Here is a 19,166-nt window from a genome sequence, read left to right as displayed (position 1 = left end):
CATATAGTAGTCCGTGACTTTCATTCACGTAGCGGGAGCGGAGCGGGAGCTAGTGGCGATACCAAGGACGGGCTCTGGGGAGGCAACCGGCACAGAAAATAGCACGGTTTTAGTTTTGAAAGAATATCTGTTGCGGTAAGACTGGTAAGAGGAACTATGCAAAACATTGGTCCTTGGAGCAAACATGTGTTATTCCTCCATACTTTGTGTTGCTTTGTTACTTCCAATTGCCAGCACTTATCAAATAATAGCACAATTCTAAATTGGTAATATATGTGTAGGTACAGTAGCAACTGCGGGTCCCTGTACCTTGACTGTAAGTATATTGTAATGCCTTAGTAAAAGGAGAAAAGTGAAGATATAGCGAGTGAGAAGTTTTTTTATTTGTAGGAGTATCGCTCGTCCTTGGTCCCACAAAATTTCCAGCTGATGAGAGTAGCAAGTACCTTTTGGAATGTCGGGCTTAACACGATCGATGGCAAACACGATTTAACGGCTTAGAAATGGTCGTTTTGTTACGCGCCACAGCACAGTCCTTGAGTGGGTGCGACTACATTGAAAAACAGCACATTGAATAGGGTTTGGATCATTTTCCAGCGCACTGTGTGTCCGACGTGCATTGGGTCCAGGCACTCGTGCCTCACCGGACTATATGTGAATTGGCGCAGCTGACGGCCGTGCGGCAGGCACACCTGGTGGTAAAAGTGCGTCGTCTCGGCCAGCCCGCTGGACCAGGCCGACAGCCGAGGGATGCGCGCCGCCGTCTCGTGCACCACGCTCGACAGCACCATCATGGCCCCGGTGACGTTCATCTTGCGTCCGTAGGCCACCTCGGGCATGTACTGTTCGTCCAGCTTCCAGAGGAGCCGAGTGGCGTCCGCCAGCCGCGCCAGCCGCCCGGCCGCCGCCGCCAGCTCCGCGCGGAACACAAACACCCTCTCCGTGGTGGGGTCTCCACTGTACCGAGCCACTCGGGCGTACCACGGACCGCTGTCGATAACCACCAGGTCTGGGCAGCGCACACTGGTCGGAAACGCCCTCACGAGAGGCCAAGGGCGATTCCGGAGTTTCGGATTATTTTTTATATAAATCGATTTGAAATTGATCAAATTATTATACTTAGGCCAAAAAAACTAATCCGGGTGACCAAAAATAGCTGTAATCAGCCCCCGAAGATGGGGTATCCCAGAACTCGGAAACTGACGCGGAGCAAGAGGTTTCTTGAGCCGGATATTCAGAGTCTTATTGCTGATAGACACCAAATTGAAATCCCACATATTATGCATCAAAATGTTCGTTATGAAGCTGCCGACTGGTCAGTGTAAAATTTTTGGTATACTTTTTCCCTAACTAAGATGTACTATAGCTTTTTATGAAGGCTCTCCTACAGTGATTCTGGAATGTAACTGCAAAGTTTAGGTAAGGAAACAACAGGTAGTCCCATCTAGTTCCACTCTGATTTTTTGTGAGATGAAGTAGGATTTAAATTTACACCAGGGCAACATAAAAGCTAACTGCGCATATTTGCGCAAAATTTGCAGGAGCCGCTCTTCCTACCCAACTACCGCCCGCCCCGGCCCCAGTTTCGGCTCGGCCGCCGCGCCCGGCCTACGCTGACGTGTGTGGCCTGCACGCATCCATGCGTAGTTGACTGGTCATTAAAAACAGATGCGCTTGAGTTTATGAATTTTGTGAAAAGCGTGTTTTATGTATGCATTTATGTATGTATTGACATCAAAAGCCTTCCACATATTGCGTGGCGATTACGGCTTGCATTTAGAGAGCCTTGCTATTGACAACCATCACTCGGCTGAAGAAAGTGGAAATTGAAACCTTCGTGAATATAAGACGCTGCAAATATAGGACACCTGTCACTGACGTTGGGTTACCTTGGGCCGTCTTTTTACATTAGATCACAATTCCGGTATTTAACCCTGGCCGGACCGATTGGTTTTCTACATTGACCGGGGAGGGTTGGTACAACTCCCTCGCCGTTTCGCCTCTAATTGAGCTAGAGCCTCGCGGAAAAAAACAAGCTTGTGTGCCGTTATAACTTATAAGACGCAAAATTAGGTTTTACCCGATTTTAAGGTCTTAGGTCAGCCAGTGACCTCTTAGGTCAGGTAAGTGCCACAAGGCACGGGCTCGGTTTTAGGTTAATTACTTGCTAAAAATGGTCGCACTGCCGCGATTTTGGCATAATCGTGTTTGTCTAACTCAGGCGCGTTGAATGCTATACTGGCACTATATTGATACAAACCAGATAATTTAATACTAAATTTAAATAATGCTATACTTGGTGTTCGGGTGAAGTCAACTTAACCCTCGCCAGTCGCCGGCACAGGCCATTTTGCGTCCTTCGACGGCACAAGGGGGGGTTGGTACGACCCCCCTCGCGTTTGTCCCCTGATCGAGCTAGAGCCTCGCGGAAAAAACGAGCGTGTTGCCCGTCACGAGAGGAAGCCGATGATACCCAATTTTAAGGTCCTAGGTCATCGGGTGACCTTCCAGGTCAGGTCAATGACCCGAAAACCGGGGAAATCGGGACCTGTTAGAAAGTCGTAAATTGTGGCTGCTATGTGGTTTTCCGGGGTGCTGATCACGATTATCGTATTAGTTTTGATCAGAGATGATGTCTTTAAGCATTTAGACCAGGTCGGGTCAGGTCAGGTCAGGTCAACCGGTAGGGGTTGTGACGGGTATTCGTAATACGTGGCAACCGCCTCTGCAGACAGCTTCGTAACATGTTACGAAAGCGCCAAAACTACTTCGTAAATGTTCAAATGGTTGCTAAATTAGAATTCAGCTCCAAAAACTAGCCTAGAAACATGTAAAACTCGAAAAAGTGAATCGAGGTCACCCGAGGTCACCAAAGGTCAATGACCTGACCTGACCTTCAGGTGACCTTGACACCCATCCTAATGTATGAGAGCAACATCAAATCACATGTTTGAACGTTTGAAACCACAAAAAGCTTGCAAACGCGCGGCTAATGCGAGCCGACATACGCTGAATCGCGATTTCGGCCAAACATGGTCACGGAAAAGAGGTCACAGGTCAAAGGTCATTGGGGTCAGGGTCATGAAATTTTCAGGGTAGGTGTAGAATTGATCAATGCGAGGGTACTGAAAGTTTCGTCGCGATCGGCCGCTTTTTACGCGAGTTATTCGCGAAAAACCTTAGGGGGGTTGCATCAACCCCCCTGTGCCGGCGAGGGTTAAGGTGTTAACCTCGGGTCAAGGTCAGGTCGGAGCCCCTCAGGTCACGAAAATGGTTGAAGGGGGTCATATCGCATATCATTCGATTCGGCAGGTCTTCCTGAGTCCAATGGTGGCTTTCCCGACTCCCTAGCTCCATCTGATCAGGAGTTATTGACGAAAAACTTACATGGCCTTAGTGACGTCATAAATGACGTCACGCAAAGTCAACAATGCTAAAGTCAAGCACTGGACCTTGCAATGAGTGCATGAAACCATTCCCGGTGCCCGAATAGCAGCTCCCAATTTCCCTTGTTGACTTAAAGTGGTGCTAGATCCTGTATTATACTCAATTATGACGTCATAACTTAACAGATTCAGGTCATATATTTAGTGCTTAACATCCAAATGATAGCTTACATATGACAGAGAAGGTATGCAAAGTTTCATGAAGTTTGCTTCACTAGTTGTGGAATAACAAGCAAAAAACTTTTGCAGAAAGGCCGCTGGCCTCTCGCTGGAGCGTTTCCGACCAGTGTGCAGCGGCCCGCCTCGCACTCAGCGATCAGCGAGTCCAGCAGGGCGGCCGAGCGGCGCTCCAGGTAGGGCCGCCACCAGAACTCGCTGCGCAGACTGGCGGCGCCGGCGGCCAGCGAGCAGCGCACGCGGTCCTGGCCGTCTGGCCGCATCACATCCACCTCGGTACAGCCGGCTCGGAGGCCGGGCAGGCGCTGCTGCGGCGGCACGGCACGCCGCAGCTGCTCACGCGGGTGGAACACCTCGTTGTAGAACATCGGCACCGTACTGGCGTTGTCCGGCCTCAGGCCGAGCTCCTTCACCAGGGTCGAGTGCAGGTTGCGCACCCTGCTGTCTCCTATGAAGACGATCCTGACCGCTCGTCTGTCGGGCCGCGACTGCTGTAGTTTGCGGACACCCTCCAGTGCTTCAGCGACCGACCACTGGGCTTTCTTGCACCGCTGATGGCGGTCGCCCCTTTCCCAGGGGAACTGGAGTTGGCTCATGAGCAGCACGTTCCGACACTGATTCCACAGCTGCTGGCTGTGCGGGAGGCCGTGGCCGCCTCTGACGGGCGGAGCGGGGCGGGACGGCAGTGGACGCGGGCCCACTGGTGTCCGGTACAGCCCGAGCAGCGCCAGAGTCGCGGCGACGGCTGCCAGCAGACCTCTTTGAGCGCCGGCCGGACCCACCGCTCGCCACCGAACCAGCATCGCCAACGCAAGCTCAGAACGTCGCCACACGACACTGCAAGCCTGGTTCTCCACCGAGCTGTCCCACGGAGCTGTCCCGTCCCACGGAGCTGTCCCGTCCCACGGAGCTGTCCCACGGAGCTGTCCCACGGAGCTGTCCCACCGAGCTGTCCCACCTGGCGGCACTGTCACTCCGCCGCTGCCGCTGTGCTCTTCTGGTTCAGAGGGCGGGCGACAGCTCGCTGCAGCGTCTGCAAAGAAACACTCCACTTAGTTGTTTTCCTTCTTTCTTTCGAGCTTCATTCAGACATTACTGAAACACCAACGTCATGAGAATGCGTTAGGGGTCATGCAGGCCCTGAACTGGAAAAAATCCTAGATGTGCTAAATATGTCCAACGTGAGGAATTGCTTAATCGGGGTAACAATATAATGAATACTGAATGGGGTAGGTATTGTACAGTCTGTCTTAAAAGTACCGCGCAAAGTGACGGTGGATCCATCAAGCCTGACCGAGGAAGGGCCTGCTATAATTTGAAATTCACCGAACCAATTGAGCTGGGGAATGGACGAGGATGTCCATTGCTTCGGTGACTCAAATTTAGCAGTCCTTCATCGGTCAGGCTTGGATGGATCCACCGTCACTTTGCGCGGTACTTTTAAGACAGACTGTACACATTGCTGACCTTATCAATTGCCCAAACTTTCAAAGTGATCGGTCACTCGGTGTAGATATGACATGCACTGAAACTTTTAGAAGGTGAGGTCACTTGACGTGACCTGGTGACCTGACTTTAAATGACCTTGATTTGACATTTTTACAGAATGTGCGGAAATGATGTATGATGAGGTGTGCCAAAAAGGGCAATGTACCGCGCCGCCTTTTTTTCAATAGATAGGTATTTGCGAAAAACCACAGGCAGGTGTTAGAACACCTACCCCCATCTGGGCCCGATTTCACCAAGTGAATATATTCTTGGTGTACTTTGGAAAAGTACACCCACAAAGTACGACGATAATACTATTCTGTTTCACCACAGGAATATATTCACTACGCCCGCTTTACGTACTTTGAGAGCCACCGGCACGCATGCATACATCACGGTGACTATAAAGCATACATCTCGTCGGGGACATGCAGTCACTATATTTTTCCGTATTTAAAGTCGACGAGCTTAAATGCTTAGATATGCAATATTATGAAAAAAATTCTAGCTACCCTAATAAGAATAAAATTTGCTGATCATACAAGAGGAAGTACCTAAACAAATATTGCTAATAATGCTCTTGATTTTTGCTTGGAGCATGACATTCCAAAGCCAAAAATGTAAACAATCGGCAGCCAGTGGCGGATCCTGGGGGGGGTCCACGGGGTCATGACCCCCCCCAAAAGGTCTGAGAGGGTCATTTGACCCCCCCCAAAAGCCGAAGACCTAAATGCGCTATAGACGCCGTCTTGCATGCTCAAAATCACATGTCAAACACTTCTGAGCTAATACCTTTGTTTTTCTGGATCGTGTTGCGTGAAAAGGCGTATTGAAGGCCAGAATCTTACTCATTTTTGTCTCAACCGTGCGAGCACCAGGGGATGATCCAGGAAAACTCCAAGGGGATGGTCATGAATTTAATTCGTGGTGCCCCTACCTATACGCAAAATTAAAAACTCAACGGATTTCGGCCACTTAATTTTGGTGATGTCCTATTTCCATTTTTTTATTTTGTTTGTTTTATTTTTAGTGCCCCTGGGCCCTGGCAGGTCAAAATCACGTCGGAGGCGAAAGAAATTTACGGGAATCCCAAAAATCACGTCAGGACATTCAGGGCACTCTGACCAGCCTGACAGCTAGGGCCCTTCTTACTTCCTGGGGCCTCCAGTGAATAACCGCTAGTGTCTGTGTCGGCCCCTCTGACTCCTCAGTAGGTAGGAGGCCCTCTGTAGAGGAGACCCTCTGTGGAAAGGAGACCGCCTGAATGCAGAAGGCCCTCTGAAGAGAGGAGACCCGCTGTAGAGAGAAGGCCCTCTGAAGAAAGGAGGCTCTCTGTAGAGAAGAGGCCCTCTGAAGAGAGGAAGCCCTTTGCAGAGATGAGGTCCTCTGGCTCTTTGAAGAGAGGAGGTCCTCTGTAAAGGAGGCCCTCTGAAAGGGAGAGACCCTCAGTAGAGAGGAAGCCCTCTGTAGAGAGGAAGCCTTCTGTAGTTAAGAGGCCCTGTGAAAAGAGGAGGCCCGCAGTAGAGATCGGTGGTCCTCTGTAGAGAGGAGACCCCCTCTGTGTTTTGACAAATGTTTTTGCAAATTTTTCGCGGCGCTTCGCGCCGCCGATTCATGTACATACGTACAGGTCAATATGAAATCGTGACTGTAATTACATAAACCAACCGTGTCAAATTGAATCAGAATTCATATGTGTACTGTGAAGAAACTCCGGCTTGTACTGCCATGCTAAAAGGGTGGTAAAATTTGTGTTTTGGAGCGGAGCTGTGTTTTGACACATTCTTTTGCAAATGTTCTCGGCGCTTCGCGCCGCCGATTTATACACCAATCAATAAGAGAGATCGTGACTGTAATAACACCAACCGTGTCAAATTGAATCGGAATTCATATGTGCACTGTGAAGGAACTCCGGCTTGTACTAGCATGCTAAAAGGGTTGTAATATTTGTGTTTTAGAGCTGTGTTTTGACAACTTTTTTCAAATTTTTGCGGCGCTTCGCGCCGCCGATTCATACACAGGTCAATAAGAGAGATCGTGACTGTATGCTACTAATGCATTGGGCATTAGACTAATGCATAAGTGAGGTAACTATATCTACTACTTCTGGGTTTTTAAGTCGGTCGATCCGCCCCCCCCCCAGTAAAAAAATCCGTGGCGACGCTCCTCTATAGGTGGGTTTCACTAACTAAAACTACTGAGCCGAGTGACTTACGATAAAACTTCAACTCAGAAACGACGAAGATCAAATGTCATTGGATCTCGACATACTCGCTCCCTACCCCCCCCCCCCCCCCGGTCGTCAGAATTCATTCATCAGACCTGGCATGTCGGCCGACTGGTGACCCCCCCCAAAACGTTCCCCTAGATCCGCCCTTGTCGGCAGCAAGCCGCGCAGCACAGTTCAAGTTACTGGCGTGTGCGGGTTTTATTGGATTTTGAATTGATATTGATTTTTTCTTCCAAGTTACTTCTCATTAAATATTGCTTTAACCCTCGCCGGCCGAGGGGGGGGCGGGTGCCGCCCCCCCCCATAGGGTTTTTTCGCGATAGCTCCGAACACGCCGGCGATAGAGAGCTGAAACTTAGCATACCTGACCTTTGATCCAAGCCGCATCTTTTGACACCAACCGCATTTTTGGGTCAGGTCAGGTCACTGACCTATGACGTCATAAGTGAACCTCTGCACGGTCTTCAGATGTCGCAACTTCGCAACGCCCTCACTGCCAGAGGAGATGTCACAGGGAAATGAAACTTGCAGGATCTAGTATCCATTATGAGTCTCACAACTTTTATATCTCGGATTTTTCCTAAAGGTCATATGAGGTCAGGTCATTTTCGTGACCTCACCATTATAAGTCAATGGGGAAAAATCCAAACTGCTATTCTGGCGCCGGGAACGATCTCCAACTATCTCAAGCACACAGAATCGTGATTTGATGCACTCCTTGCAAGGTTCGATGCGTCACTTTTGCAATGTTGACCTTGCGTGACGTCATTTATGACGTCATCAAGGTCATATTAGTTTTTCGTCAATAACTCTTGATCAAATTGAGCTAGCGAGCCGGGAAAGCCACCAATGGACTCAGGAAGACCTGCCGAATCGAATGATATGCGACATGACCCCTTTCGACCAACTTCGTGACCTTAGGGTGCTGACCTGACCTTGACCTGAGGTCAACACCCCAAGTTGACCTGACCCGCACAAAAAGTATATCATTCGACGCGCCTGAGCGAGGCGAACACGATGCTGCTAAAATCGCGGCTCTGCGGCCATTTTCCGCGAAGTTATTCACCAAAAACTGAACCGTACCTTTGGGCACTTGACCTGACCTCAGAGGTCACCGGTTGACCTAGGACCTTAAAATCGGGTACCAATCTCTGCGTCTCGTAACGGTGCACACGCTCGTTTTTTCCGCGACGCGCTAGCTCCACCAGGGGCGAAACGGCGAGGGTGGGGTCGTACCCGCCCCCCCCCCCCTCGGCCGGGGCGTATGTAGAAAACCAATAGGTCCGGCGAGGGTTAATATTTGTTCCCATCTTCTACGCAATTCTGGAGTGGTTCTAAATAAAGCCGAACAAGAAATGGCATTACTTGGGGCACCTATCTAACTACCGATCACTGATGATAGCAAGGAGCACGGCCGACTAGCCGACAAGTTATCTGAAATATTACTTGAATCAAGTTTTTAAATAATCGAAGGGGCTACCGACGACTTCAAATATGGAGAATATTTCGGAATCATTCGGCAGACTGAATCTGAACGAAAGCGGGAAGCCGGTGATAAATTGAATCATTTGGCCACAACACAAGAGAAATATGGACATTGGACAGCATATGGGTACTGCAAAGAAATAGTAAAAGTGGGCGATGAAAACGAATGTAATGAAGCGTTGTGACTTGTGATGCAACATTCTGGGCATGTCAATCAAGGCGTTGCTGGCTGGACTGGACTTCAGTTCTTCCTCTCGCCCTCACCAGCTATTTACTTCCTCTTCGGTAAAACGCTGTATAAAGAGCACGGTGTAATAATCACGGTGAGAAAGATTTGAAACGCTTTTGGACTTTTGTGTTATCAAAATACATTGTGAACTGTCGTTCTTTTTTAAGTGGAAAACTCAATGTAATTGGGAATGCGAATGAAAAAAGGAATTCCCTGTTGTGTTTCTGCATGATGGGGTGATTTTAATCGCAGTGATCCCACGATGAGATAAGCCTTATAAAAATAGCTGTTCTGGGGTTCAATTTCAATATGAGCCCTGACACATGATATCCAGCAAGAAATAACCATTATGACCTCTAAAACTTTTTGCGTAGCCAGTGGCATGTTTTTATCATACGTTGTATCGACGAAGTCATTAAATTTGTAACATTATCATGCAAAAAAATTGATATATGCCAAGCTGTTTCTCAAAGTATGCCACAAAAAGTAGCATACTTTCAATGCCAGCAAACTCGGCAAACAGCTGTTGAAAAAGCAGATCGGCGTACCAGAGGTACCTCAAATGTAATAGTATGCCAAAAAACGACGGACTTATGCTGTCATACTTTGTCTTGGTCTTGAATAAGTACACTGAAAAAAATAATGACACCTAAAAGGGGTGTTTTTTGAAGCGTACCAAAAACGCGCAGCATGACGTCACTCGGGGCATTGATTCAAATCACTGAACCTACACCAGGGTTACGGAGTCAGAGTCGGAGTCCGTTGGAGTCGACAGTTCTGGCCGTAGTCGGAGTCGGTTGGAAACGACAGTTCTGGCCGTAGTCGGAGTCGGAGTCGATATTGGAAGCCGGAGCTGGATTCGGAGTCTGATTCACCGAAAATCTCTTGACTCTGCAGTGCACTGCAGAGTCGAGAGATTTTCGGTGAGTCAGACTCCGAATCCAGCTCCGGCTTCCAATATCGACTCCGACTCCGAACCAACACTGCAGAGTCAAGAGATGGCGGTATACCACCAGTGACGTCAAAACATTTTCTGTAATAATTTAGTGTTTTTTGATACTATTTTGTGGAGTTTTTGAACCCTATGGGTGTCATTTCACTCAGTTGAGCGTTTTCGTAATCCGTGACTCGCTTATTAGGTGTAATTTGACCCTCAGTGGTGCCATAATATTCCGGTGTCATTTGAACCCAATGGGGCTCAAATGACACCGGAATATTATGACACTACCGAGGGTCAAATTACACTCAATAAGTCATTTGAACGGAATATTATGACACCACTGAGGATCAAAGTACACCTAATAAGGGAGTCACGGATTGCGAAAACGCTCAACTGTGTGAAATGACACCTATAGGATATAAAAACTCCTCATGATAGCGTCAAAAACGCTTAGATGTGTCATTTTACACTGACACCGTGCAGGATCTTTTGACACGACACCTAAAATGGGAGTCAAAATTTTGGGAGTCAAATGACCCTTGGGTATGTGATTCTGACCGAGATCAATTTACACTAAAAAACGGTGTATGGACACTGTTTTTCAGAATCGGATTACACCATGGGTGTCAGTTGATTCCCAAATAGGGGATCGTGATTCCCGGGGGGAGTAATTATTTTTCTCCGTGTATCCCATTACGAAGTTTGGTGAAACTGAATATGTCCTAATATGCCAAAAGTGAATATGTACGCCGCCGTAATGGAATATATTCACTTGGTGAAATCGGGCCCTGGGCGTGTGTTAGCCTATCTGCCAGGTTTTGTGGCCTGGTGACCTGACCTAAGATGACTAGAGTCTGAATTCTTAAAAGAAATTCATATGGGGCATTCCACGTCAAATCAAACACCGAAATCCGTCATCCCCTTCGATTTTTCTGAAAATTTGTAGGCAGACTGGGCATGGTTCAAAACTGAGTTACGTGTAATATTTTCGAAATTTGATAACGTATCGCCGAGATATAGGTCATCGAATATAGCCAAAAATGCCACACATCATTTTTTTAAATGCTTATAACTCTGGTTCCTTTTCTGGTATCAAAATGATATTAACAGGGTCTTGTAGGCAATTGATAAGGCTTTGATTTTTAATTATGAAATTAAATTGAAGTGACCTTGAAATGCATTTGACCTTGAATTAAAACAGAAAAATTTAAATAGCAAAAAACACGCCACCTTCGATTTGAGTAATTTTTACATATTATGTCCGTCACAATGTTCCTAACCATCTGTGAAAAAATTGAAGTGGGCCATTCATAACTTTCGCGGCAAACGCCGTTTTCATGCATCAACATCACGCAACCGCGCGTGACCTTGAAAGACAGAGTCAAGACATGCTTGCTTGTGTACACTTTCTGAAATGAATGATTGCTGATTAGTGATATCCCAAACTCTGCGAGAATGGAAATGCATAGTCATCGTAGTCAAGCATTCACGTTCCATTGTAAAAGTGTCTCAGGCAAACGGTATTTTGCGGTGAATTTTGAGCCGTGTGGAAATGCATCATGAAATAAATTCAACGAAAACATTATCACGCAACGATATCTTCACGTCTTTTGACCTTCACTATACGAAAGAACATACATTTTGAGTATGTATGGGGAATTTCTAGTTAATCCGATAATAAATATGGCAGTTAAAGTCCTGCTAAGAGTAACATGTCGCCGGCTGAGGCGGGATCGGCCGACGCGGGAAACGCAGCAGTCACAATTTTGTGTTTACACGTTCATATTTCAATTGTTTACCAACCTATTTTCAGAATTCTTTCACCATAAGATTGCCTGTACATTTCTTAGTCTTCTCACAAAATTTGACGCGAATCGAACGTAATCAGCGGTAAGGAGCGCGATGTAAAGACGGAACCGTTCCGTTCCGTCCCGGCACAGTCTACAATTCAGGCGGCGCGTAGCGGCCGGCGCCGGCTGCCGAGTCGCCGCGTCGCCGCGGCGACAGGATGTTCACTTTACACCGCTATTACTAGAACAGTTGTGAACCGATTTTCTTATTGCTTGCACGATGAGATGTGCAATTCAATTCTGGACAGGTAGCCATAAGTAATTTTGCATCAATATTATGAGATATTGGCGAAAAACAGGAGGGGTGGGGCGAAATTCACTCATCCCCCTCCACTGCGCGTGCTAACATACGTTTGCATATGTGCCATTTTCTTCAAAACTTATGAATGGCCCACTCTAATTTTTTTCACAGGTTGTTAAGAATATGGTAGGCAATAAAATATATGAAAATGAGCCAAATCAAAGGTGGCGTGTTTTTTGCTATTTCAATTTTTGTGCTTAAGAACAGGGTTAAGCAAATTTTAAGGTCATATATTTAAGTCGATCAGTTCTAAACAAATGCTTAAGAAATTACCTAAACAGTAAGGTTTATTTCATTCAAATCAAACAAGTACAACCAAAGTTATGGTCGTTCAAAAATATAAAGATGCAACATTTTGCAAAAATTTGATGCCCTATATTTAGAAGACCTGTGGTCAGAATGTGCAAAAAACATCAATGTAATGTCCGGGGCGACACAGGAACTCGCTCACAAATTTATAATGAAATCGCTGATGGTAAGGTGCAAAACAGCCGATTTTTGTTCCATTTGACGTGGAATGCCCCATATGCGAAAGGATGTCCAATAGCTTATCCCATGCTTAGTAGCATAACGCTTCAAAACGCATGCATACTGCATAGTCAAAAATGGCAAACTGGCGCTATCGCTTAGGCCCCGGTCCCACTAGGCGTTGCGACCACTTACGACCGCCTACGACCCAAATCATTGCCGACCACCGCCGACCATCACCGAATGCTGCAGATCCATCGCAATTACGGTCACATATATAAAGGGTCGTCAATCATCGTACGACTAATCGCACAAGCGGTGGCAGACCATCGTACGAAGTTTGCCGAACCAAGAAAAAATTGGGGCATGAGTCGCACGAATGACGTGCGAAACTCGGTGACAGCCATGAGTACGTCATGCGATAGGTAACGACTGGCCGCTGACGACTGAAGATCTGTTCAAGACCTATCGCCGATTGCCGCACGATTGGTAAAGAGCGGATATTGTCGCCTGAGCCGTAGATTGACGAGCGTTGTTACGCGCAGAACACCGTAGCCAGAGCGTTGCTTGTATTCGTCACGATGCGGTCGACTAGCGAAATGTCCGTCAAGACAGCCCATATTCAGCCCAGATTCAGCCCGGATTCAGCCCAGATTCGGGACACCTCCCATCAAGCTGAAACTCGCACACAATGTAGGCCATGACATGCCCAATCCACAGTCTAAGCCATTCGGTGGCACTCCCAGCCGTTTGACCTACAGAGGTCAGCAAAGGTCACGTGGCCCAAATTTGCACAGCAGATTGTGGCCCACCCAGTAGAGATAGAGCGCTAAAAATGGCACCAATCGACTCGCCAGCATCTTATCTTACTTTCCCAACACTCATTTGACCTCTCAAGGTCATGCGATGACCTAAGGTCATTTGTGGGCTATGTCGAAAATACACTTGCACAGCAGTTTTCGAGTAGATGGATTGACCGAATTCCAAATCAAAGCACATCATCGGGTAGCCCATAGGCCGTAGTAACTTTCCTTAAAAACCGCTTTTCGATATGTGACCCCGTTTGACCTCGGCAGGTCAAAATGTGCAAATAAACGACACTCAATACGTCGCAGCCCGGATTCAGCCCAGATTCGGGACACCTCTGATCAAGCTGAAACTCGCAAAAAATGTAGGCCATGACATGCCCAATCCACAGTCCAAGTCATTCGGTGGCACTCCCAGCCGTTTGACCTACAGAGGTCAGCAAAGGTCACGTGGCCCAAATTTGCACAGCAGATTGTGGCCCACCCAGTAGAGGTAGAGCGCTAAAAATGGCACCAATCGACTCGCCAGCATCTAATCTTACTTTCCCAACACTCATTTGACCTCTCAAGGTCATGCGATGACCTAAGGTCATTTGTGGGCTATGTCGAAAATACACTTGCACAGCAGTTTTCGAGTAGATGGATTGACCGAATTCCAAATCAAAGCACATCATCAGGTAGCCCATAGGCCGCAGTAACTTTCCTTAAAAACCGCTTTTCGATATGTGACCCCGTTTGACCTCGGCAGGTCAAAATGTGCAAACAAACGACACTCAATACGTCGCAGCCCGGATTCAGCCCAGATTCGGGACACCTCCGATCAAGCTGAAACTCGCAAACAATGTAGGCCATGACATGCTTAATCCACAGTCCAAGTCATTTGGTGGCACTCCCAGCCGTTTGACCTACAGAGGTCAGCAAAGGTCACGTGGCCCAAATTTGCACAGCATATTGTGGCCCACCCAGTAGAGCTAGAGCGCTAAAAATGGCACCAATCGACTCGCCAGCATCTAATCGTACTTTCCCAACACTCATTTGACCTCTCAAGGTCATGCGATGACCTAAGGTCATTTGTGGGCTATGTCGAAAATACACTTGCACAGCAGTTTTCGAGTAGATGTATTGACCGAATTCCAAATCAAAGCACATCATCGGGTAGCCCATAGACCGTAGTAACTTTCCTTGAAAATTGCTTTTCGATATGTGACCCCGTTTGACCTCGGCAGGTCAAAATGTGCAAATAAACGACACTCAATACGTCGCAGCCCGGATTCAGCCCAGATTCGGGACACCTCCGATCAAGCTGAAACTCGCACACAATGTAGGCCATGACATGCCCAATCCACAGTCCAAGTCATTCGGAGGCACTCCCAGCCGTTTGACCTACAGAGGTCAGCAAAGGTCACGTGGCCCAAATTTGCACAGCAGATTGTGGCCCACCCAGTAGAGCTAGAGCGCTAAAATGGCACCAATCGACTCGCCAGCATCTAATCTTACTTTCCCAACACTCATTTGACCTCTCAAGGTCATGCGATGACCTAAGGTCATTTGTGGGCTATGTCGAAAACACACTTGCACAGCAGTTTTCGAGTAGATTGATTGACCGAATTCCAGCCCAGATTCGGGACACCTCCGATCAAGCTGAAACTCGCACACAATGTAGGCCATCACATGCCCAATCCACAGTCCAAGCCATTCGGTGGCACTCCCAGCCGTTTGACCTACAGAGGTCAGCAAAGGTCACGTGGCCCAAATTTGCACAGCAGATTGTGGCCCACCCAGTAGAGCTAGAGCGCTAAAAATGGCACCAATCGACTCGCCAGCATCTAATCTTACTTTCCCAACACTCATTTGACCTCTCAAGGTCATGGGATGACCTAAGGTCATTTGTGGGCTATGTCGAAAATACATTTGCACAGCAGTTTTCGAGTAGATGGATTGACCGAATTCCAAATAAAAGCACATCATCGGGTAGCCCATAGGCCGTAGTAACTTTCCTTAAAAACCGCTTTTCGATATGTGACCCCGTTTGACCTCGGCAGGTCAAAATGTGCAAATAAACGACACTCAATAAGTCGCAGCCCGGATTCAGCCCAGATTCGGGACACCTCTGATCAAGCTGAAACTCGCACAAAATGTAGGCCATGACATGCCCAATCCACAGTCCAGGTCATTGGGTGGCACTCCCAGCCGTTTGACCTACAGAGGTCAGCAAAGGTCACGTGGCCCAAATTTGCACAGCAGATTGTGCGCCCACCCAGTAGAGCTAGAGCGCTTAAAATGGCACCAATCGACTCGACAGCATCTAATCTTACTTTCCCAACACTCATTTGACCTCCAAGGTCATGCGATGACCTAAGGTCATTTGTGGGCTATGTCGAAAATACACTTGCACAGCAGTTTTCGAGTAGATGGATTGACCGAATTCCAAATCAAAGCACATCATCGGGTAGCCCATAGGACGTAGTAACTTTCCTTAAAAACTGCTTTTCGATATGTGACCCCGTTTGACCTCGGCAGGTCAAAATGTGCAAATAAACGACACTCAATACTTCGCAGCCCGGATTCAGCCCAGATTCGGGACACCTCCGATCAAGCTGAAACTCGCACACAATGTAGGCCAAGACATGCTTAATCCACAGTCCAAGTCATTCGGTGGCACTCCCAGCCGTTTGACCTACAGAGGTCAGCAAAGGTCACGTGGCCCAAATTTGCACAGCAGATTGTGGCCCACCCAGTAGAGCTAGAGCGCTAAAAATGGCACCAATCGACTCGCCAGCATCTAATCTTACTTTCCTAACACTCATTTGACCTCTCAAGGTCATGCGATGACCTAAGGTCATTTGTGGGCTATGTCGAAAATACACTTGCACAGCAGTTTTCGAGTAGATGGATTGACCGAATTCCAAATCAAAGCACATCATCGGGTAGCCCATAGGACGTAGTAACTTTCCTTAAAAATTGCTTTTCGATATGTGACCCCGTTTGACCTCGGCAGGTCAAAATGTGCAAATAAACGACACTCAATACGTCGCAGCCCGGATTCAGCCCAGATTCGGGACACCTCCGATCAAGCTGAAACTCGCACACAATGTAGGCCATGACATGCTTAATCCACAGTCCAAGTCATTCGGTGGCACTCCCAGCCGTTTGACCTACAGAGGTCAGCAAAGGTCACGTGGCCCAAATTTGCACAGCAGATTGTGGCCCACCCAGTAGAGCTAGAGCGCTAAAAATGGCACCAATCGACTCGCCAGCATCTAATCTTACTTTCCTAACACTCATTTGACCTCTCAAGGTCATGCGATGACCTAAGGTCATTTGTGGGCTATGTCGAAAATACACTTGCACAGCAGTTTTCGAGTAGATGGATTGACCGAATTCCAAATCAAAGCACATCATCGGGTAGCCCATAGACCGTAGTAACTTTCCTTGAAAACCGCTTTTCGATATGTGACCCCGTTTGACCTCGGCAGGTCAAAATGTGCAAATAAACGACACTCAATACGTCGCAGCCAGGATTCAGCCCAGATTCGGGACACCTCCGATCAAGCTGAAATTCGCACACAATGTAGGCCATGACATTTCCAATCCACAGTCCAAGTCATTCGGTGGCACTCCCAGCCGTTTGACCTACAGAGGTCAGCAAAGGTCACGTGGCCGAACTTTGCACAGCAGATTGTGGCCCACCCAGTAGAGCTAGAGCGCTAAAAATGGCACCAATCGACTCGCCAGCATCTAATCTTACTTTCCCAACACTCATTTGACCTCTCAAGGTCATGTGATGACCTAAGGTCATTTGTGGGCTATGTCGAAAATACACTTGCACAGCAGTTTTCGAGTAGATGGATTGACCGAATTCCAAATCAAAGCATATCATCGGGTAGCCCATAGGCCGTAGTAACTTTCCTTGAAAACCGCTTTTCGATATGTGACCCCGTTTGACCTCGGCAGGTCAAAATGTGCAAATAAACGACACTCAAATACGTCGCAGCCCGGATTCAGCCCAGATTCGGGACACCTCCGATCAAGCTGAAACTCGCACACAATGTAGGCAATCACATGCCCAATCCACAGTCCAAGCCATTCGGTGGCACTCCCAGCCGTTTGACCTACAGAGGTCAGCAAAGGTCACGTGGCCCAAATTTGCACAGCAGATTGTGGCCCACCCAGTAGAGCCAGAGCGCTAAAAATGGCACCAATCGACTCGCCAGCATCTAACCTTACTTTCCCAACACTCATTTGATCTCTCAAGGTCATGCGATGACCTAAGGTCATTTGTGGGCTATGTCGAAAATACACTTGCACAGCAGTTTTCGAGTAGATGGATTGACCGAATTCCAAACCAAAGCACATCATCGGGTAGCCCAAAGGCCGTAGTAACTTTCCTTGAAAACCGCTTTTCGATATGTGACCCCGTTTGACCTCGGCAGGTCAAAAGGTGCAAATAAACGACACTCAATACGTCGCAGCCCGGATTCAGCCCAGATTCGGGACACCTCCGATCAAGCTGAAACTCGCACACAATGTAGGCCATGACATGCTCAATCCACAGTCCAAGTCATTCGGTGGCACTCCCAGCCGTTTGACCTACAGAGGTCAGCAAAGGTCACGTGGCCCAAATGTGCACAGCAGATTGTGGCCCACCCAGTAGAGCTAGAGCGCTAAAAATGGCACCAATCGACTCGCCAGCATCTAATCTTACTTTCCCAACACTCATTTGACCTCTCAAGGTCATGCGATGACCTAAGGTCATTTGTGGGCTATGTCGAAAATACACTTGCACAGCAGTTTTCGAGTAGATGAATTGACCGAATTCCAAATCAAAGCACATCATCGGGTAGCCCATAGGCCGTAGTAACTTTCTTTAAAAACCGCTTTTCGATATGTGTGCAAATAAACGACACTCAATACGTCGCAGCCCGGATTGCGACGGGCTGCGACGTATTGAGTGTCGTTTATTTGCACATTTTGACCTGCCGAGGTCAAACGGGGTCACATATCGAAAAGTGGTTTTTAAGGAAAGTTACTACGGCCTATGGGCTACCCGATGATGCGCTTTGATTTGGAGATCGGTCAATCCATCCACTCGAAAACTGCTGTGCAAGTGTATTTTCGACATAACCCACAAATGACCTTAGGTCATCGCATGACTTTGGGAGGTCAAATGAGTGTTGAGAAAGTAAGAGTAGATGCTGGCGAGTCGATTGGTGCCATTTTTAGCGCTCTAGCTCTACTGGGTGGGCCACAATCTGCTTTGCAAATTTGGGCCACGTGACCGTTGCTAACCTCTGTAGGTCAAACGGCTGGGAGTGCCACCGAATGACTAGGACTGTGGATTGGGCATGTCAGCACCTACATTGTGTGCGAGTTTCAGCTTGATCGGAGGTGTCCCGAATCTGGGCTGAATCCGGGCTGCAACGTATGGAGTGTCGTTTATTTGCACATTTTGACCTGCCGAGGTCAAACGGGGTCACATATCGAAAAGCGGTTTTGAAGGAAAGTTACTACGTCCTATGGGCCGTAGCTGATGGAGGCTGGATGATGTGCTTTGATTTGGAATTCGGTCCATCCCTCTACTCGAAAACTGCTGTGCAAATGTATTTTCGACATAGCCCTCAAATGACCTTAGGTCATCGCATGACGTTGAGAGGTCAAATGAGTGTTGTGAAAGTAAGATTAGATGCTGGCGAGTCGATTGGTGTCATTTTTAGCGCTCTAGCTCTACTGGGTGGGCCACAATCTG

General features: G+C 47.8%; 1 protein-coding gene across 3 annotated transcripts in view; it reads right to left on the bottom strand.

The window, feature by feature from the left end:
* Window positions 1-306: 306 nt before the first annotated feature.
* LOC122393699 overlaps window positions 307-19,166 on the bottom strand; it is a 30,666-nt gene continuing 11,806 nt past the window's right edge. For 2 of the 3 annotated variants that reach the window (XM_043389942.1, XM_043389941.1), the window contains exons 2-3: window positions 3,743-4,656; window positions 307-1,019 (exon numbers count right to left, since the gene is read on the bottom strand). In XM_043389942.1, the coding sequence (XP_043245877.1) occupies window positions 516-1,019; window positions 3,743-4,426 (1,188 nt within the window). In that variant the 5' untranslated portion in view covers window positions 4,427-4,656 and the 3' untranslated portion in view covers window positions 307-515. Of the gene's footprint in view, window positions 1,020-3,736; window positions 4,657-19,166 lie in introns of all 3 variants that reach the window. The other variant, XM_043389943.1, reaches the window with a different exon arrangement.

This window comes from Amphibalanus amphitrite, unplaced genomic scaffold, assembly GCF_019059575.1.
Source record: "Amphibalanus amphitrite isolate SeventyFive unplaced genomic scaffold, NRLGWU_Aamphi_draft 000548F_arrow, whole genome shotgun sequence".
NCBI classification, from domain to species: domain Eukaryota; kingdom Metazoa; phylum Arthropoda; class Thecostraca; order Balanomorpha; family Balanidae; genus Amphibalanus; species Amphibalanus amphitrite.
The sequence above is the reverse complement of the archived record's forward strand: the minus strand, read 5'-3'. Positions and strand labels throughout refer to the sequence as shown.